The 22,513-nt window shown below is 40.7% G+C and overlaps 1 protein-coding gene across 2 annotated transcripts in view; it reads right to left on the bottom strand.

Moving 5' to 3' along the window:
• pelp1 (proline, glutamate and leucine rich protein 1) overlaps positions 1-6,290 on the bottom strand; it is a 35,838-nt gene extending 29,548 nt beyond the window's left edge. For both annotated transcript variants that reach the window (XM_080449415.1, XM_080449414.1), the window contains exons 1-5: positions 6,082-6,290; positions 3,702-3,766; positions 3,264-3,369; positions 1,318-1,467; positions 542-613 (exon numbers count right to left, since the gene is read on the bottom strand). In XM_080449415.1, the coding sequence (XP_080305541.1) occupies positions 542-613; positions 1,318-1,467; positions 3,264-3,369; positions 3,702-3,766; positions 6,082-6,195 (507 nt within the window). In that variant the 5' untranslated portion in view covers positions 6,196-6,290. The remainder of the gene's footprint in view (positions 1-541; positions 614-1,317; positions 1,468-3,263; positions 3,370-3,701; positions 3,767-6,081) is intronic.
• Positions 6,291-22,513: the final 16,223 nt, after the last annotated feature.

A 22,513-nucleotide genomic window follows, 5' to 3' on the forward strand; every position in this document is an offset into this window, starting at 1 on the left:
CCCACCCACCCACCCACACACACACACACACACACACACACACACACACACACACACACACACACACACACACACACACACACACACACACACACACACACACACACACACACACACACACACACACACACACACACACACTCTGAGTTTGCGACAGTTTGATGCTTGTCCTTTTTACAGCAGAGGTTGGTTAATATAGCATCAACACCAGTTTACATATCTATATACTGTAGATCGGCTATATGAAAATAACCGATCTACAAGCTCACAACGCATTGTGAGCTTTTACTTTGGCTGTTTTCAAAATATCTTGAAAAGAAATGTGAAAATGTTGGAATCATTTTTGAAATATGTTTTTTTTTCTTATTTTTTTTTTACAAATCTTGTATGGGGGTCCCTGCCACAGAATGATTTCAGATGGGGGTCCCTGCCACAGAATGATTTCAGATGGGGGTCCCTGCCAAATAAATATGTGTGGGTCCTGTGTCCACCGCATTAATGTGGTGGACACAGGACCATAGGAAAATGTTTTAGAACTCACCCTGAGTGACCCACAGGCTTTAGGGAAATACGTCATACATGCTGTCATCCCCTCCATGGCTGCCAACTCACACTGTAACACAACAATACACTATTACAACTCACACTGTAACACAACAATACACTATTACAACTCACACTGCAACAAAACACAACAGTACACTATTCATTACTCTGATTAGGAACTCATGAAATTAATTGCTAATTTAATCAATCAATAATCAATCATTTAACACATTGCCTTGTTACCAAGGCGACGATCACGACGGGCAATCGTCCCGATTAAGGACGTAGCGTCAGCATGACGCCACCCTAAGATCATACGACACCATGTCCCACCTATTAAGCACAGCGGCAGGCGTGAGCGGGCGCCAGACCAGCTGTTGAGTAAGACTGAAGAGTATCTGGAGACTTGGGATAAGATAAGGTAAGACCATACCTAGTATCCCACAGTCCGCTGAGCCGCTTTGAGCCTCAGCCCCAGGCCTATACTGCGACAGTCATAATAAGAGCCCAAAGCGCCTATAAGAATACAGTCCTTAACACATATCGAAGAAGTAACAGTACCTCTGTTACAGCCTGCCAAGGACCTTTACAATTCTATTTGAATTCTACTTTAAAATTCTATTATATTTCTATATTTTTTTTATTACACTAGAGGGCACTCTTCCCTAACCTATGAATGATCCCCTGACTCTCAGAGAATCATAGAAGCAGAGATGACATCATCATGAGACAGCAGAGAGGTGAGACAGCAGAGAGGTGAGACAGGGTTACCTCCGTCTTGAGGCCTAGCAGAGAGGTGAGGATCCCCAGGATAGAGTTGAGGCCGACCTCTCTACAGAGCTCTGCTATCTGGGCAGCGTACTGCAGGAGGTCCTGGAGAGCAGAGACAGCCAGCTCCATGGTCTGAAGAGGAGCCTGGGACTGGAACCACACAACACACACAACACACACAAAACAACAACCACAATACACAACTTTAGAGGAGGAACAAAACACATGTTATCCTTCTATCCTTGCATGAGTTCTCTCTCCTGATTGGATAACATTGGTATCCCAACCTGAACATTTTTGTTACGTTTACTAAAGGGTTGGAAAGATGGGGGAGACCCTAGCTCTGGTCCATAGCGTTAGAAAGAGTTCTCCTTATGGTACGCTAGGGTACTTTCGAGCCTTTCCCCTCGCTCCTCGTGTAGTAAAAAATACTAAATACACTTTTGCTACTCACCAAAGCAAAGAGGGTTTTATGGAGTTGAAAGCCTACTCTACTAAGTGGCAACACTCTGAGCCCCCCACCTCACGTCTAAAATACACTTTTTGGCAAGAAAATTAAATATTTAATCGGAAGGAAGAATCTGGTCAATAGGAAAATTCCATTGACTAGATCTGTGGAGCAACCAAAAAAACATGTTTTTCTTCAGGTGAAATGTTTTATTTTCTGGTCATAAAGTGTATTTTAGACGTGAGGTGGGGGGCTCAGAGTGTTGCCACTTAGTAGAGTAGGCTTTCAACTCCACAAAACCCTCTTTGTTTTGGTGAGTAGCACAAGTGTATTGTGTATTTTTACTAAAGACGAGAGGCAGCGCTACCGCGGTGCGAGGGGAAAGGCTCGAAAGTGCCATAGCGTTAAAGGAGAGAGCCAGACCAAAATACATGTGTATTGTATCTGCCTATAATCAGTCACCAACACCTGATGCCGTTGACTTTCCTCGTAGAAGCCACTCTTTTTTTTTCACAAATCGTCTCCATGTAGTGTCCTCCAGGCACTCACACATGCACTGTTTGTCACTTCTGACGGGAGGGGGAGAGCTCCATGCGGAATCTCGCGAGAGTTCACGCATTAGAGACGTTCTGTAGGAACGGCAGCTCATGAGTGACAAACAGTGCATGTGTGAGTGCCAGGACACTACATGGAGATGATTTGTTAAAAAAATTAAAACTTTTGGAGCGACGAAAATAGACGAATTAGCGATTATGCTCTAGGCTCCATTCCAGCTGTGGGAGGGGTCTGCAGAATGGAGAACAGGGGCTTCTATGAAAAAAGTCAACTGCGTCGGGTATGTTGGTGACTGATTATAGGCTCCTTTAAAGGAGAACTCCTTCTAACGCTATGGACCACAGCTAGGGAGACCCCTGTTACTGAACAAACACACTATAGCAGTGGTTCTCAACCAGTGGTCCAGGGACCACCAGTGGTCCTTGAGGGGGGGTTCCAGGTGGTCCCCAGCTAAAAGATGGATCGTTAGGGAACCAAATGGACCCTTACAGATCTGTAACTGATGAGATTGTTTCATTTTACAATCTCAAAGAGTTAAATTATTGTTAAACATGTGCATTACTTAATTAAGAAGTTTATACAATTAGAGAATGTAGAAGAATCGTGACTTTGATCAACGTTTGCCTGCTATCTCTCTACCACATCAATACAGCATGGATGGAATTGTGGAGATAATATTATCCAACAATAAGAAAATATTCTAAGTTTTGGGTCTGAGAGGCTAAATGTCATCAAATGGTGGTGGTTCCGTGGCTCTAATGCCAACTAAATAATGGTCCTTGATATGAAAGAGGTTGAAGACCACTGCTCTATAGCAATGACTACTATCACAATACAGAGATAGAATATTCATTACACCCACATTTCCGTAGATGGTTTTCAAGTCAGTTTGTTAGTTTTTTCACAATATAATACCGTAGTGTAGCCTGAGCCACACACACACCTGTATGATCTGTTGCAGTGAGCGCAGCCAGGAGAGACAGTGTTGTTGAAACACTTCACTGGAGCTGTCCTTGATGAGCACTGACAGCAGACACACCCCCTCGAACCTGCAGCACAGCACAACACTTTAAGGAGCACTTTAGGGGCGATACAGTTAATAAAACTATCTATTTATTCATTTATAAACAAAGAGTTTAAAATAAATGAAATGATTGATCCCTATTTAGGCCATTTTATTATAGGCAGAAAGTTACATTATGTAAATAGCCAATATATACTAATGTACATGTATGTGTATACATACACATATGAGTGTGTGTGTGTGTGTGTGTGTGTGTGTGTGTGTGTGTGTGTGTGTGTGTGTGTGTGTGTGTGTGTGTGTCTGTGTGTTACATTAAAGCTTTAATGTAACAAAACGTTGCAGTACAACATGACTTACTTGGTTTTACTGGAGGACAGTTTAGCGTTGCTGAAACCCACCAGACCTCCCACTGCACTGGAACCCTGAGAACATGACAGGAGAAACACATATAAAACACTGGAACACTGAGAACATGACAGGAGAACCACATAATAAAACACTGGAACCCTGAGAACATCCCACAGAACATCCACATATGAGGCATTTTGTTCAAGACGGACCAATCCTGCAAACTTTGGAAGCCAATGTTAGCCAATCAGGATGGAATATTAAAAATGGGACAGATCCGTGTTGATCACATGACTATGGAGATACTGTGTACTGATATGCGTGATGTTTGGACAAAATCTGTAGGAGTAATATCTTTTTATTTGTATTTTTTTGCATAAATCGGCCTCCTGGTGGCTCTATAAGAGGCTGATCTGAAGAATTCGGGTTCTGCTCTGGCATCCAGGGAGTGCACAGTTTTGCTGCAATCGGCCAAACGGTGCCGGAGATTAGTTGCTCACAGAGAGACGGAGACACAGACACACACGGACGGACGGATGGACGGACAGGGTGCAAAACATAGTGTCCGCCACGCCTTCAGCCTGGCGAGTTTATCGTCGTTTATCCCATTCAAACCGGGAACGCGGTGTAATTTTTTTATTTCTTTGGCTATTCATTTTTTTTGCAGATCTACAAGCTCATAGCGCGGCGCTATGAACCTGTAGATCTGCATTTTATTTTTTTTATTGTGCATCTTTGAATATATATTTTTTTTTTCTAAGCGGACATTTGTAACTCAAATCTTTGCTTCTGGGGGATTCTACAAATGTCTTCTAAATCCTAAAAGTTTTTTTTTTTCTTTAAACGTTTGTTGCTTTAATATCAGTGGTTCTCAAACTTTTTCATGTCAAGGACCCCCAAAATGATATGAATTTGACTGTGGACCCCCATCTCAAAATATGTTGTTCCAGGGACCCCCAGAAGCAAAGATTTGAGTTAAAAATGTTCCCTTTAAATATATATATATATATATATATATATATATATATATATATATATATATATATATATATATATTCAAATATGTACACAAACGTTCAGGATTTTTCTAAAATAGCAGATCTACAAGCTTGTAGATCTGCTATTTTTGAATAGCAGATAGAATAGCCAAAAGAAAACCAAAACACAATCAGATATAAAAGGACTTTCAGTTTCATGAATGGACTGTCAATGGAGGGTATTTATTACAACTTAGATGGATGTAGACGGCAGGTGCTTGGGGCTGGGTACAGGGACCCTCTGGGGGTCCTTGAGGGGGTTCCAAATGGACCCTTACAGGTCTGCAACTCTGAACGTATACAAATGGAACCCCCTCAAGTCCCCTCAACCCACTTAACTCTAAGTTATAGAGTTAAGGGGGTTCTTTACATGACAACTGTTTGAGAAACACTGTATTATAGCATAATACACCAACATTATATACACAGCATTATATACACAACATTACCACTGTATTATAGCATAATCTATAAAGCTTTGGGATATGCTATTGCTAATATAATATATTATAAAGCATAGTTATACATTATGTTAGAGATGCTTTAGTATTAATTATAACAGACAGTATATACATTATGTTAGCCATAGCATTGGGATATGCTAACATATACAAAACATAGATAGACAACATGTTAGCACTGCAATGGTACAACATGCTAACGTGCGCGCGCGCACACACACACACACACACACACACACACACACACACACACACAGCATGTTAGTAGCCGTCAGAGGCGTCAGTTAGCCTCCAAGCTAACGTGTGTGTGTGTGTGTGTGTGTGTGACTTGTTCCTGGTTTTGGCACTTTCTCCATTTACATCTACAAAAACGTTCACATTTCAGATATAAAGTGCTGACCTTATGGTCACGGATGTTACAAGTTAAAACGCCTTGGTCTAAGTACCCGTATCTTCCGTATTGTTAAATAAAAAGCTTTTTAATCCGATCGGTGGCCATTTTCTTGAAATGTCCTTCATATGGTTTCAACTACGCGCCCCTATCGGTTGGGAGGTATACTGCGCTCTGATACATTATAACTATGAGAAAATGGCCGCCGATCGGATTAAAATGCTTTTTATTGAACAATACTGAAGATACGGGTACTTAGACCCTGGCGTTTTAACTTGTTCCATTCATGGCCGTGGGGTCAGCACTTTATATTTGAAATATGAACGTTTATGTAGATGTATGGGCTGTAAATGGATAAAGAGCCAAAACCAGGAACAAGTTGCTCCATGAACCATGTGAACCATGTGTGTGTGTGTGTGTGTGTGTGTGTGTGTGTGTGTGTGTGTGTGTGTGTGTGTGTGTGTGTGTGTGTGTGTGTGTGTGTGTGTGTGTGATCTAACCTGTGTGTTAACAGCCCCATGCTGCCTGTAGTTGTCCAATAGATCAGGGAGGTGATGCTGTGTAGATCTATGAGGTTCTTTCAGCAGAGACAGCAGACCTTCGGTCAGCCTCATCCTGGTAGAACCGTTAGAACCATTAGAACCAGAACCTGGGTGATGATGAAGCCACGATGCTGCTGTAGCTGCTGCTGCTGCTGCCGCGGCGGCCATCTTGATTCTGTCTGTGTGCGTCTGTGTTGTTGGGACCTCCCTCTTTCCTAGCCATGGTTCACGTGACGCTCGTCTGTCACAAGCGTCATGGAACCACTTCTTCCTGGTTTGATTTTGTTACATTTACAACACTCACATCTACATAAACGTTCATATTTCAAATATAGAGTGCTGACCCTCAAGCCACGGATGTACCAAGTTGAGCCGCAAGAAGTCTAAGTACCTGTATATTCCGTATTGTTCAATAAAAAGCTTTTTAATCCGATCGCAGGCCATTTTCTTCCGATTTTCTCCGATGCTTTCAACTGGGCGACACTACTGGTTGGAAGGTATATTGCACTCTGTTACATTACAAACAAATACAAATAACAATAGAAATGGCTGCCAATCAGATTAAAATGCTTTTTATTGAACAATACAGAAGATACGTGTACTTAGACTGGTTGCGGCTCAACTCGTCACAGCCGTGGCTTGAGAACCAGTACTTTATATTTGAAATTTGAACGTTTATGTACATGTGAGAAAAATAAATGTTAAAAAAATCTGAAACGAAGAGCAAGTGGGTCCATGACTGTCATGGTTTGATAGTCATGTTTCAGGGCTCCCTCTTTCCCAGATGTTTCGCCCCAGGTGGGCGTGGTTTTGAGGCTATTAGGTTATTAGGCAAGTAAAAGTAAAATAATTACTTCTTATTTCAAAATATATATATTTATATTTTAAATATATATTTTATACATATATATATATATATATATATATATATATATATATATATATATATATATATATAAAATATATATATTTTTATTTATTTATTTTCACAATTATTCATAATAAAAAATAAATTCCATTAAAAAATAAATTTAACAAATTTAGAAGTAGTGAAAATTGTCGATCTACAAGCGATGCAACACGTTGTTGTGAGCTTGCAGATCTGCTATTTTCACTAGTTTTGGTCCCGGGAAGACATAGAATTTCTCTTTAGGGTCTCAACGACCAATAATGTTTGGGACCCACTGGGTTAATTAAAGATATGTTTTCTGTGAGGTTAGGGTTCTGGGTTTAGGTATATAACCACGCACAGTGGCCATTTGAAAATAGGACCTCCAAATTAATATGTATTTGTCCACATACCCCCATCTGCAAATATTGTGTGCCCCGGTACCCCTTTACAAGATTTGTGTTGTTAAAATCTTTCAAAAAATCATTCACTCATTCACAATATCACTTTTTAAACTTTTTTTCAAATAGCCAGGTCTGAGGTCTCATATTAATTTGAGGGTCCTACTCCTATTTGAAAATAGCCAATCTACAAGCTCACAACGCGTTGTGAGGTTGTCACGGTTTGCCCCCCCACAGACCGTGTCTCCACTTCGGCCACTCCCACATTCCATTCCATCTCTCAGTTCTAGTTACACACCTGTCGCCACTCCCTCATCAGCCCTGCAGTGCCCTGCCCTTTACGAATCTGTGAACACTTCTCCAATCAACCTGCTCTCTATAAAGCTGGACTCTTTGCACTCACTCATTGTCAGTTCATACCTTCATACCTTGATGTTCTGTGTTGGAGCTCTTGCCTTGTATTCAGTTTCCACTGGACTTTTGGACTCTGTGTCCTGCCTTGAAGCTTCTGGTAATTTGCTCGTACCTATTGTTGTTTTTGTTGCATTTTTGGTCTGCTTTACTTCTGCCTGTTTTCACCAGTTGTAAGCTTGCCATTCTCTGCTTTATTTAATAAACCCTTTACTTGAACACTATTCTGCTGGTTGTGGCTCTGCATTTGGGTTCAGCACATTCTGCTATCGTGACAGAGGTTGTCTATCGGCTATTTTCAAAGAATTTTGAAACACAAATCTGGTGCGGGGGTTCAGCTGGCAAAACATATTGTTTTTTTAATTTATTTTGTATTGATTGAATACTTTATTAACATTTTGTAAACAGTAGGCCTACAGTGGCACACATTGTAACATTTTATGGGTTTATTTTGTCATAGCGCAACGTATGGTGAAATATTGTGGTGCAGGTCATTGCAACAACCACCGATCTTGTGAAACATGAAAACGTGACCGACAAATATTCAAAACTTTCCACGATTCTGCCAATAATCATATTCTTTGAGACACATCAGGGTTTTTGCCAGGCCAAACAAGGGAATCACGTGATGGTGATCCCCTTCCCCTAATTCGCTCATACTAAGACATGATGTATGTGTGTAGGCAGAAGAATAGTTTGAAAACAACCTGTTTTTACTGTTTATTATATCAATAAATAATATATATCAATATATATTTGTTAAAAGGATCCGTGGCTTATAAGCCTTATGCCTTCATACATTATAATAGCTCTCTATAACTAAAATAAAAAAAACACCACATATTTTATTTATTTCAGGAATAGTTAATCTTTACTCAAGCGGGACAACGCCGCAAGTTGATGATGTAATTTGTCCATGTGTGGTCCAGCCCTATGGAATTGATGGCATGCATAGGCAAATAAAAACAACTTAATACTTACGATTAATATGAGCATCAAATCAATATTTTAAACATGTTTTATGCAGCATTTCATACATTGAAGGGCTGGACCGTAAATGACATCATCAACTTGCAACGGGCATTGTCCCTCTTGAGTAAAAGATTAACTGTTTCTAAAATACAATATGTAAGGTATTTTTTAATTAAAATCTTAGTTATAGAAGGCAATTATAATGTATTAAGGCATATAAGGCTTATTAGCCAGGGATCCTTAACATTTTTCATTTTAAGGTGAAAAAAAATAGGCTGCAAAGTGTGCTTAATATTCTCATAACTGCGAGTTTATAGGTTAATGAAGGCCATTGATACTTTTTAGTTAGTTAGTTAGTTAGTTAATAAACAAAATATTAAAAACAAAAGTACTTGAAGAAACTGTTCAGTTTCTGTTCTGTTCTTTCAGTGTCACTCCAACAGCGCTGCCTCATCGCCATCTTGTGGTGATGTGAAGAATTAAAGGCCATCGTCTCTTGGTCGGAACAAAAACACTGTGACACAGACCGGAAACGGAAGCAGCACGTTGTGGTGAGGCGACGTTAGCAGCAGCAGTAAAGTTACTGTTGTTATTTCAGGTAAAATATCTCTAAGTGTTTTTTGTTTTCACGGCAAAATGTATGTGTTACTGAGTCACCTGATGCACACTGTGGATAGAAACGCATATTTAACAACTACTTAGCATAGTGTGCTAGTTATGAACTAGTAGGGTGACCATATTCTGAATCCCCAAAAAGAGGACACTCATATATATATATATATATATATATATATATATATATATATATATATAGATATAGATATAGATATAGATATAGATAGATAGATAGATAGATAGATAGATAGATAGATAGATAGATAGATAGATATATATATATATATATATATATATATATATATATATATATATATATATATATATATATATATATATATATATATATAGATATATATATATATATATATATATATATAGAGATATATATATATATCTCTCGAAAAAACATCACATGGATGCACCTGGGACGTATCATCAGTGTTGTAGCCTGGGGTCATAGGATGTTTCGGGTCTCGCAACATACACCCTCGCCCAGGCAGTGGTGTGTTCTAGATTTTTTTGGAGGGTATACTATAATTCCCCCCCTAGTTCCTCCCACACGCACCGCACGCACGCGCGTATAATTAATTAATGTAAAAAAATAATGTACGCGCGCGTTTCTGATCCGCACAAACTCGGCCAGGCCCACTCAGGCCCAGTTTCACAGTAACACTGAGTAGGCTACACTTACAATATGCTTTGTACTGATTTTCTACTGTTTCTAATGTTAATCACCCTGTAACTCAACCACTTCGGAGCTGCTTTTAGCCTGGATGCATTTCTTTTGTATTTATTTTTATTACCATAGAAGTGCAAGGATTGTTATAAATAAATGCTGGTTAGGCTTATCAGATATAATAGCAGTGTTAACAGCAAGCATTCCTGTATCTATTACAGAATAGTATTAACTTGGCATTGAAGACACAAACTGTATTGAAGTTTCAAGATGTTGAGCTATGACGCGCAATTTGAATACTAAGTACTCAATTCAGTGACCTACGTTCAATGAAGTGAATGGCAGGTCGTTGAAATGTGTGAATTCCTTCGCCAGTAGCCATTAATTATCACCTCAAGAACAATAGCCAAACACATGATAAGCCTTCACCTCAGAGTTAGACTAGTCAGACGGTCAGACCACATTCTTGCTGTTTGTATTGCTGCGCCCCCCAACTCAGCCACTCCTGGGTGCAGCGTATCAGATGCGTATCAACGTATCAGATACGCCGTTTCGAACTGTTTTTGAATGTATACAGTGGCGACGAAAAAAAAATCTGCAGGCCATACTACGTATACAGCGTACCACGGTAGAACACATCACTGCGCCCAGGTGACCCAGCCAGGGTTGATCAAGCCCCGACTTACGTCCCAGGTAGCTACCCACGGTCAGTCCTAAATAGGGAAAGACAGGGCCACTCAATACGCTTGTCCGAAACTACTCTGCCAGGAATGGGGGAGAGGAGAGGCTCTGGCACGTGGAGGGACTAGGCTCTGTGGATGGCCTCCTGGCCGGGCTCCTCCTCCGTCTCACCAGGTCCAGGACCTGAGCGTTGCACCAGACTCCCCCGCTCCAAACATTTCATTCTGGTGTGATGGTGTCTTGGCCCGTGGTGGTACTGCAGGCTCCCTTTGCGGCTTGCTTGAATGGCCCTCCTAAAGGCCTCACCGTGGATTTGTTGGGCTTCTTCCTCACGGAAGACACAGACTGGGGCGCCAACCCAAACTGCTCCCGGATGCCGTCTACATTCCGGCTGTCACCCGTCTCTCCGGTGGTCACCAATCTATTCCTGGTTGTCACGTAGCCTATAAATTCCTATGAGCCACTATAAATAGAATAACTATAACGAAAAAACATCACATGGATGCACCTGGGACGTATCATCAGTGTTGTAGCCTGGGGTCATAGGATGTTTTTTATATATATATACAGTACACACTCAAATATAAAAAAAAAAAGTTTACTCAAATATGTTCTGTTTTAGTAATGTATTTATTTAAAGCAATGGTTCTCAAAGGTGGGATCCAGCCAGGGACCCTCATTGTTCATTGAGGGGTTCCGACCCTTACAGGTCTGTAACTCTGAGTGTACAAATGGAACCAAATGGACCCTTACAGGTCTGTAACTCTGAGAGTGTACAAATGGACCCTTACAGGTCTGTAACTCTGAGAGTGTACAAATGGAACCAAATGGACCCTTACAGGTCTGTAACTCTGAGAGTGTACAAATGGAACCAAATGGACCCTTACAGGTCTGTAACTCTGAGAGTGTACAAATGGAACCAAATGGACCCTTACAGGTCTGTAACTCTGAGTGTACAAATGGAACCAAATGGACCCTTACAGGTCTGTAACTCTGAGAGTGTACAACAGGAACCAAATGGACCCTTACAGGTCTGTAACTCTGAGAGTGTACAAATGGAACCAAATGGACCCTTACAGGTCTGTAACTCTGAGAGTGTACAAATGGAACCAAATGGACCCTTACAGATCTGTAACTCTGAGAGTGTACAAATGGAACCAAATGGACCCTTACAGGTCTGTAACTCTGAGAGTGTACAACAGGAACCAAATGGACCCTTACAGGTCTGTAACTCTGAGAGTGTACAACAGGAACCAAATGGACCCTTACAGGTCTGTAACTCTGAGAGCGTACAAATGGAACCAAATGGACCCTTACAGATCTGTAACTCTGAGAGTGTACAAATGGAACCAAATGGACCCTTACAGGTCTGTAACTCTGAGAGTGTACACATGGAACCAAATGGACCCTTACAGGTCTGTAACTCTGAGAGTGTACACATGGAACCAAATGGACCCCTTGCAGTTCTCTAACTCTCAGAGTTATGGGGTCCTATACCAAAAGTAGAAAGTACTCATTATGCAGAATGTCCCATTTCACAAGTTAAAAAGTACAATACTTGCCTCTGAGATGTAGTAGAAGTAAAAGTAAATACTCAAGTGAAAGTACATTCTCAAGTAAAGAAAAACTACCAACACATTTTTACTTAAGTACAGTACTTGAGTAAATGTACCTAGTTACTTTACACCAGTGCTTCTGTATGAATATTCCGCTTTGAAACTAAATAAAATAATATCTCTTAAGTCTTAAAGGTTTCATGACATTCAGTTTTACAACACATTAAAAGTCTTTGTCATGATCCTTCAAACATGTATAAAAATTGAAAATTCCACTCTAGTGAGCCATTGCAGGTGTTTTTCTCTCACATTTCTAAAGCCTTTTCAACTGCAATGAAAAAAAGAAATCTTTGCCTGCGGGTGTCGCTGTTGAGGGATCAATCATCACCTCTGCTCCGCCCCCTCCGAAAGGAAAGGATAGGGGAGGGGAGGGGCGAGGAGGGGAGTGGGCAGGATTAATGGCCTGTGACTTCACTATCCAAGGGCCAATTTTTCATGCGAATAATGCTTTTTTTTAAAAACCTTATAAAGTCACATCAGTTTCTCTGTCTTTTATTTATTCGGACCGAGTCCGAATTTTGCGTTTATTCGCATAATCGCCGGTGTGTAATGACCTTTAGGCATAGCCACTTGCCAGTGGGGACTGCAGCAGCATCCTGTGTTTGTGTCTGTCTCTCCACCTATAAAGCTCTCTCATACAGCCTTAGTACTTACATCAGTTTAAACTTCATCTACAACCATTCTGTTCCTTCATTCCAGACCAGTGTGTGGAGTCCAGCCTGCAGGTGAAGATGAGTTCTCCAGAACCAACCAGCACCGTTTCTGTTAAACAGGAACCTGAAGATGATGTTGAAGTTGAAGTTGAAGAAGAACACCTGGACACCAGTAAGTCTTGTTATCTCTCTTTTTTTCCTTTACTCTGTTCCATTGTATAATTTTTTGGATGATTGTATCATTATCAACAATTATGTACTATCACAACAGTAATACCACAATAATGAAATCATATCTATAGCCATCATTCCTTATTCTATTCCTTCGTTTCAGACCAGTGTGTGGAGTCCAGCCTGCAGGTGAAGATCAGTTCTCCAGAACCAACCAGCACTGTTTCTGTTAAACAGGAACCTGAAGCTGAAGTTGAAGTTGAAATTGAAGATTCTTCTTCCACTTCTTCTACTTCTTCTTCTGCTTCTTTTTCTTCTGCTGAAGAAGACGACGACCACCACCACCTGGACACCGGTAATTTTCATCGGGCTATCATTGTAGATTAATTGAGGTCCTACTTGATTCAGTGCATGTCATGTTTAAGTTTCCTTTTAAAAACAAGCTTTTCCTTTGATGTTACACATACAGTACAGCCTGGAAGACGATTCCAGCGTGCAATTGACCTATAAAATACAGCCCTTTTCATTGAACTGGACTTAGGCAGAGGTCAAGTTATCAGTCCACCTCTCGCCCCACGAGTGGAATATGTATGAGTATCAGAGCAGATGTGAGTCCTGGCCAGTCCAGGCCTGACAGTTGCTGTTGCCGCCGTATAATAAATAAACTGTATTAACTGGCAGATGAGACAGACTCTAGTCCTAGATAAATGTGAAGGAAAGTTGGCAATACAACACAGCTTGCATGTCATTTCAAAACATGACATGTTTTTCATGAATGGTGTCTATCTCCTCTCATTGTCCATCCTAGATGTATTTCCTGCCAAACTACAAGTGAAGAAACATACCTGCTGTGAGCGGTGTGGAAAAAACCTATTCACAGAACATAGACTTGAAATCCACCAGAGGACTAATACATGTGAGAAGCCCTACGGCTGTGACCAATATGGGAAACGGTTCAGTAAACTTGTTAGTGTCAAACAGCACCTGACAATTCATACAAGAGAGAAACGTTACCACTGTGAACAGTGTGGGAAACGGTTCATTTATCTCGGTCCATTCAAACGTCACCAAAGAATTCATACAGAAGAAGAGCCCTACTCCCGTGACCAGTGTGGGAAACGGTTCAGCGGAAAGGGTCATCTCAAAAGTCACAAGATAATTCATACAAGAGAGAAACCCTACCAATGTGACCAGTGTGGGAAACGGTTCAGCAACAAGGGTAATCTCAAAAGGCACAAGATTATTCATACAGGAGAGAAACTCTTACAATGTCCCTATTGTCCGAAACAGTTCACTTGCAGCAGTAATCGCACAACTCACCAACGAATTCATACCGGAGAAAAGCCCTTCTCCTGTAGCCTACGAGCTCAATCCATGGTCTTGAAGGGCGGACCCAAACACAGCCGCCCGGATTTGTGCGTGGCTTCCTATTGCTTCACCAATCTATGTCCCCGCCTCCCCTCCCCTCCCCCCCTCGGCCTGTGCACGGAGCACGCTGACGTCACCAAATTTAGAGCGACGCCCCTCTGCACTCTGATTGGTTAGGAGATAACAAGGTCCAAGACCATCGTTCCTGCATGGCTCCCCCAGGCTTTTTTTCTTTTGTAACAAAAAAAAAAGCCTGGGTTTCCGAGGCTACTTCTCCTGTGACCAGTGTGGAAAACGGTTCAACCAATGTGGTACTCTCACAAGGCACAAGATAATTCATACAAGAGAGAAACCCTATCAATGTGACCAGTGTGGGAAACGGTTCAACCAAAACTGTACTCTCACAACTCACAAGAAAATTCATACAAGAGAGAAACCCCACCACTGTGACCAGTGCGGGAAACGGTTTATTCAGTTACGAAGTTTAAAAAATCACCAGAAAATGCACTGAAACCAACTGAAACCTTTCAGTTGTGAACAATGTGGAAGAGTTTTAAACGATACCACACTTTAAAGGTGATAATATGTCAAATAAATGTTACCATACATTTAAGTCATATTTAGGGGCCAATTCTGATTTGTTTTGTTGTTTTTATGACATTTGTGGGCTTCAATGGTTGCTTAGTTCACACACATGACCACACTCAGGTGTGTCCATCATTTGTGCAAGTAGTTGAAAAATATATTATGTATTTTTTTTTGGAGTTATTAATTATTAATAGTTTTGCTGTTGTTAATATTGGCCTCCATTTGACTTCAATGCAGCAAGTGTTTTCTTATGTTGTGATTCTTCATTCACCGCAAAGGAATGTTATACATATGAACACTCTCCTTGTGACTACTCCTTTAATTTCACTGCCAGAGTAAATAAATAAATAAAACCAAGACTGCCAGCTATTGTTCGATGTTCTTACCTTTTCAAGTAGTCACAGAATATTTTATCTCCAGTATGATCGATCCCCTGATGGTTGCTAAACACGGAGGGTTCACTGTGCTTCCGCAAAAAAATTATAATAAATGTCATCACGACCTCCCGTTTGCTTGTTATACGCCGTTGAAAATAGCATGTCTCGCCAAAACTACATAGTAAAACACAGGAGCCGAGATACAGGCCAAATAAGTTAACCAGGAAGTGAATGGAGCAGTAAATGGGATCACGTTATCTCCTGGTTCTGTGTGATTTTTTTCTTTTTTTATAAATAAAATTTATAATAAGTCGTCCTTGGCAGTGAATGAGTTAATTGAAAAAACCCTTGCAGTGGGTTGTCAGCCATTTTTTATTATCTCAAGAACTTAGAAACATTAACAACACGATGAACTATAGTGTTATAACAGAGTTACAGTGACATATCACACAAATCACTGTGAAACAATTATGATTCATGGTCACACATTATTTCAGTAATACAATTAAATTGATTATCTTATAGTATTTATTTAATTCTATTTGAATTCAGGGTAATTCTAATGAATCCATATACAAACATAGGTGTTGCATTAACTGTGAAAAAAGTCATTGGTTTACGATTGGAGTCATTGGACTAACGGCTATTTCACAAAACTTGAAGAACAAGGCACTGGATTAATAAAGCTTGACTGTTAGCCTGGCTAACTTCACAGCTACATTTCCATGGTAACTAAGGTAGGATTGCTTCAATTTTCTTTCGTGAAACCGAGTCATGGTTAAACTTATCCAGGGTGAACTGGCTAAGCTAATCTGGCAAGATAATGGACCCTTCGCTAAGCCCCACCCACTCCACTCTGTGACTGGTGGTGCAAGTTAGTCACACCCAGGCCTGGAAAACTTTGCTTCTCACCCATTGACTTGCATGTTAAATGATGGCTTTACCCCTTAAAAATAATCGATCATTTCAGCAGCAAGAGCTTCAAAATCTCTTCTAAATCTATTCAACAAGGCCTGCAGTAGGCTATGCACTGAAAAAATGTGCATGACATTATCTCAATAAACTAAACACAGGGGAAATGTTAGAGGGAGTAATAGCCATGGAGGATACACGACGGTCGTCTGTCTCGACCGTCATGGATGAACTTCAACCTGGTGTTTGCACTTTCTCCATTTACGGCCCGTACATCTACAGAACAAGGGCGTATCGTCATTGGGGCCAACGAGGCCATGGCCCGGTCTGTAAAACCCTGCTCCCCCAGGGGAAAAAAACTAAAAATCAACATAACAACATTAGCATCCCCTCACCCTATTCTGTTGTAGCCAACCACAGAAAGTCGCCGTTGTTTTCAAATCGGGCTTATTTGCATTCGGCCGAATTGTTAATGAGTGGCCATTAAAAACCGGTTTCCCCGTCAAACCGGTTCTCTTGCCAGGTAAACGGTATAAAGAGGGGCCAGAAATAGCTCCACATTTCATTATTGTTGTGACTAGTCTACAACTCTACAACATGAAGAAGCCACCAACGAAAAAACGATTCGTCCAGAGCAGCATGCTACTACACTTCGCGCCAGCTCCAGCAAGACGCCAGCAAAGGAGGACAGCAGCAGTGCCAGGACACCAGTGCTCATCACCGTGCCAGCGGTGACGACTGCCCCACCAGCAGCTGCTGGTGGGGGGCCAGTGGGGCCACAACCAGCAGCCACCACAACGCCAGACCCGCCACCACCAGCAACCATTTTCAATAGACTGTCACTTATCAGCCATCGTTGCGCCACACGGGGGGCTGGGGGGTTTAAGAATCTTGCCCGGTCCACGTTAGAAGTAACCCACCATACGCTACTGCTACAGAAACGTTCATATTTCAAATATAAAGTGCTTATCGCATGGCCACGGATGTTACATTTATGTACGGGCTCTCAAAAGTACCCGTATCATCTGTATTGAAAGCATTTTAATCTGATCGGTGGTCATTTTCTCCATACTTTCAACTAAGACCCTATTGGTTGGTAGGTGTATTGCACTCTGATACATTATAACTCTCTGAGAAAATGGCCACCGATCGGATTAAAATGCTTTTTATTGAACAATACAGAATATACGGGTACTTTTGATAGTCCCGTGCATAATTTTAACATCCGTGGCCATAGGGTAAGCAATTTATATTTGAAATCTGAACGTTTATATAGATGTACGAACTGTAAATGGAGAAAGTGCAAACACCAGGTTGAAGTTGATCCATGACTGTAACAGGAGAAAGCTTGCCAGACTTATGCCAGGCTAACAACGGTTGCTAAGCTGGCATTGGACAATCGCTTTTGGGGTGGGGTTTAGCGAAGGGTCCATTCAGCTTTCATGAAACCGATTCATGGCTAATCATAAATGAATTAAGCCAGGATAGCTGTTAAATTCAGGCTTAACACCTAATTGTGCTTTTGTGAAACAGGCCCCAGGATCTGTGAGCAGTTTTACAGTGAATCTGACATCTACAGTCCACGATTATATATAATGTATACCCATAGGTGTCAATATAAGAAGATACAATAAAAAAACGATACACAAATATTAAGAAACAAACAAGGGGATTCAGATGAAGTGTTACTGAATAGTTGTTCACAAACTGATCAAGCGAATGGGGTTTCACCTGTATGAGTCCTCATGTGTTTCTTCAGAGCTGAAGAGTTACTGAATCTTTGGTCACATACTGTACAAGCAAATGGTTTTTCACCTGTATGAGTCCTTATGTGTAACTTCAGATGTTGAGCCAAACTGAATCTTTTTTCACAAATTGTACACTTGAAGGGTTTTTCACCTGTATGAGTCCTCATGTGAACCTTCATATGTGAAGTGTTACTAAATCTTTGTTCACAAAATGTACAAGCAAATGGTTTTTCACCTGTATGAATCCTCATGTGTATCTTCAGATGTGGAGTTTGACTGAATCTTTGTTCACATACTGTACAAGTAAATGGTTTTTCACCTGTATGAGTCCTCATGTGTAGCTTCATATTTGAAGTATTACTGAATCTTTGTTCACAAACTGTACAAGCAAATGGTTTTTCACCTGTATGAGTCCTCATGTGTATCTTCAGACTTGAAGTTTTACTGAATCTTTGGTCACAAACTGTACAAGCAAATGACTTTTCACCTGTATGAATCGTCATGTGTTCCTTCAGAGCATAATTTTCACTGAATCTTTGGTCACAAACTGTACAAGCAAATGGTTTTTCACCTGTATGAGTCCTCGTGTGTCTCTTCAGATGTGAAGTTTGACTGTATCTTTGTTTACAAACTGTACAAGCAAATGGTTTTCCCCTTGTATGAGTCCTCATGTGTAACTTCAGATTACCATCTCTATTGAATCTTTTTTCACAAACTGTACATGTGAAGGGGTTTTCACCTGTATGAATCCTCATGTGTTGTTTCAGATTGCTCATGCTAACAAAGACTTTACCACACTCTGTACAACTACAGCTGCTTTTCCCTGTGTGACTCTTCATGGATGGAGTTTGTTTTGATGATTTCAGGTCCTGGGGAAACTTGTTGCTCAAAGACAATCTTTGTCCTTCCACATGTTGTGTCTTGTGTGATTTCAGTGTGTTTAAACCTGACTGATGATCTTCCCTCATCTCCACCCAGTCATCACTGTCATCATTACATTACATTACAGTCATTTAGCAGACGCTTTTATCCAAAGCGACTTACAATAAGTGTATTCAACATAGGTAGGGAACGAAAACTACTAATCACCAGATCACCAGATAATGTTACTTAGACCATTTCAAGTGGTTGAGGTCTTACCTTACCGGTCGCGAGTCTCTAGTGTCTCTGGGTGATTACTCCTCTGATACTGAAAAGATGACCTGTGGAGTCCCTCAAGGCTCAATTTTGGGTCCCATTCTTTTTAACCTTTATATGCTACCACTTGGCTCTGTCATCAGACGACATAATATAGATTTTCACAGTTACGCTGATGACACCCAACTATATATTTCTGTATCCCCTGATGACCTAAATCCCATTAACATCCTAGTAAACTGCATCTCCGACATAAATACCTGGATGGCAGAAAACTTCCTTCAACTCAACAAAGAAAAAACTGAAATACTAGTCATTGGGAAAAAGACTCTCAGAGAAAATTTATCAGCTCAACTCCAATCAGTGACACCCAACATCAAGGAACAGGTCAGAAACCTTGGGGTCATATTTGATTCTGAGCTAAACATGGAGGCCCATATCAGAAACGTCACAAAATTATCATTTTATCACCTGAGAAACATCGCCAGAGTTCAACCATTTTTATCTCAGGCTGATACAGAACAATTAATGCACTGTTTTATTACTAGCAGGCTTGACTATTGCAATGCTCTCCTGTCTGGTCTCCCCAAAAAAGCAGTCAGTCGGTTGCAGCTCGTTCAGAACGCAGCTGCGCGTGTGCTGACAAAGACCAGACGGAGAGCACACATTACACCTATTTTAAAATCCCTCCACTGGCTGCCTGTAAGTTTTAGAATTGATTTTAAGATCCTTTTATTGGTTTTTAAATCATTACATGGAGGTGCCCCGGCCTACCTGTCTGCAATGATTTCCTGGTATGTTCCCAGCAGAACCCTTAGGTCCGCTGGCACTGGTCTCCTAGATGTTCCGGAGGCCAGCTCAAAAAGGCATGGGGAAGCAGCTTTTTGCTACTATGGTCCTAGCCTCTGGAACAGCCTGCCGGAGGCTCTGCGGGTCACCGAATCAGTTGACATTTTTAAAAGAAATCTTAAGACACACCTCTTTAGTATTGCTTTTACCTAGGTGTCTGCATTAATCCAGTTTTCTACACATATATATATATACATACATATATATTTGTTTTGCTTTGCTTTACTATTATTATTGTTTATTATTTTCTTTTTTTTCCTAGTCTTATTCTAAATGTTTTCTTTTCCTCTTTTGCTGTTATCCTCCGGGTTTTTTAATCGTTATTTTTAAACCTATTCTGTGAAGCACATTGAACTGCACTTGATGTATGAAATGTGCTATATAAATAAACTTTGATTGATTGATTGATTGATTTTGTTGTCGCAAGACAATACAACGGAAGCAATTTTACAACCTTTTAAGTTGGCATCATTCAGAAGTAATTTGGCCCAAGTCAGGTTACAATTTGTCATTTAATCCTCTTATGTTACATAATTGACATACAGCGTTATTTGGATATGCCATTATTTTGTGATGACATGCAGGATTTATGACAGAATTGGGTGGATCTTCTATCTATTCTGCTTTTCTACGCTGCCATGTTCAGAAATACATTTAACACAGAGCATGTCTTTAAACTACATGTCACAGTGTCAGATGTTTCCACTGGTACCCACTGGGTCCCCCCAAAAGAAAGAGTTAAAATAGCCTCACAATAATTTTAACCAGTTTAACTTCACCATCACTATTTGAAACTAGACAAACATTTACAAGCTCACAATGCTGTTGGAACGCTGCTGTGAGCTTGTATATCTATACAAAATAAGAGGTTTTTGTTACATTTTGTTGAAAGTATTGTATTTTGTATCTTGGTAGGCTGCATCATTCCACTACAGTACTAGAATGATTGTACCTCATGCACATGTTCAGACTTTGGAATAGGACAAATCTTCTGCTACATAATGGACAACTATAAGACTTTACCTCTATCTGAACCCTTGTGTTGCTTCAGTTTCATTTTAGACTAAAGCTGAAACATCTTGCACAGCAAAATATATCAGTCATCATGTGCTGCTTCAGGTGTTTTAGACTGGAAAAAAAAAAAAAAAAACTGCACATTTAGGGCTTTCCCCCTGTATGTATCTTCATGTGCATCTTCAGACTCTGTGTATGACGAAAGCTGTTGTCACAAACTGTACAGCTATAGGGTTCTTCACCTGTATGGATCATCATGTGCCTCTTCAAATTGTCATTTAGACTAAAGCTGCTTTCACAAACTGTACAGCTAAAGGGTTTTTCCCCTGTATGGATTCTCATGTGCCTCTTCAAATTGTCATTTAGACTAAAGGTTCTTTCACAAACTGTACAGCTAAAGGGTTTTTCCCCTGTATGAACCCTCATGTGCAGCTTCAGACCACTTGATCGACTAAAGCAGTTGCCACAATCTGTACAGCTAAAGGGCTTTTCCCCTGTATGAATCCTCATATGCTTCTTCAGATAACCATTTTGACTAAAGCTGCTGCCACAAAGTGTACAGCTATAGGGTTTTTCACCTGTATGAACCCTTATGTGCAGCTTCAGAGCACTTGCTTGACGAAAGCTGTAGCCACAAAGTGTACAAATGAAGGGCTTTTCCTCTCTATGACTCATCTTGGATGGAATTTGTTTTGATGATTTCACACTGTGTACCAGCTTGTTAATCGTAGACGGTCTTCGCCCTTCCACAGTCTTGTGTGATTGCAGTGTGTTTAAAATGGACTGGGCTTCAGTATCAGATTCAGAACAGTGTGAAGAGAGGAGCTGAGCATCAGTAGTTGGTTGTGATGCATCACTGTCCTCTGCACAAGCTTGAATTTGTTTGTGCGCAGATGAGGTGCCGGCTGGAGGGACAGTTTCTCTGTTTTCAACATCTTGACTTTTCACTGTTAATAATAATAACATTGTCTCATCAGCCTCTAATTGGACATCTTCTTCATCGTCATCAGTGTCAGAGTCAGAACTGTGTGAAGAGAGGAGCTGGTCAGCACTAGTTGGCTGTGATGTTCCACTGTCCTCTACATCAGATTGTGTCTTTATGTGTTCAGTTGAGGTGCAGGCTAGAGGCGTCTTTCTGTTTTCATCACCTTCAATTTTCACTGCTACTAATGTCAACATTGACCCATCACCCTCCTCTGGTCTTTGTAGTAGTTTCTCCTGTTCTGCTTTAATCTGTGGAGGTTCTAGTTCCTCCTCGACCACATTGGGGCTCTTCTCCTGCTGTTCCTGTTTTATCTGTGGAAGCTCT

This window comes from Gymnoscopelus braueri, assembly GCF_963280865.1.
Source record: "Gymnoscopelus braueri genome assembly, chromosome: 14".
NCBI lineage: Eukaryota > Metazoa > Chordata > Actinopteri > Myctophiformes > Myctophidae > Gymnoscopelus > Gymnoscopelus braueri.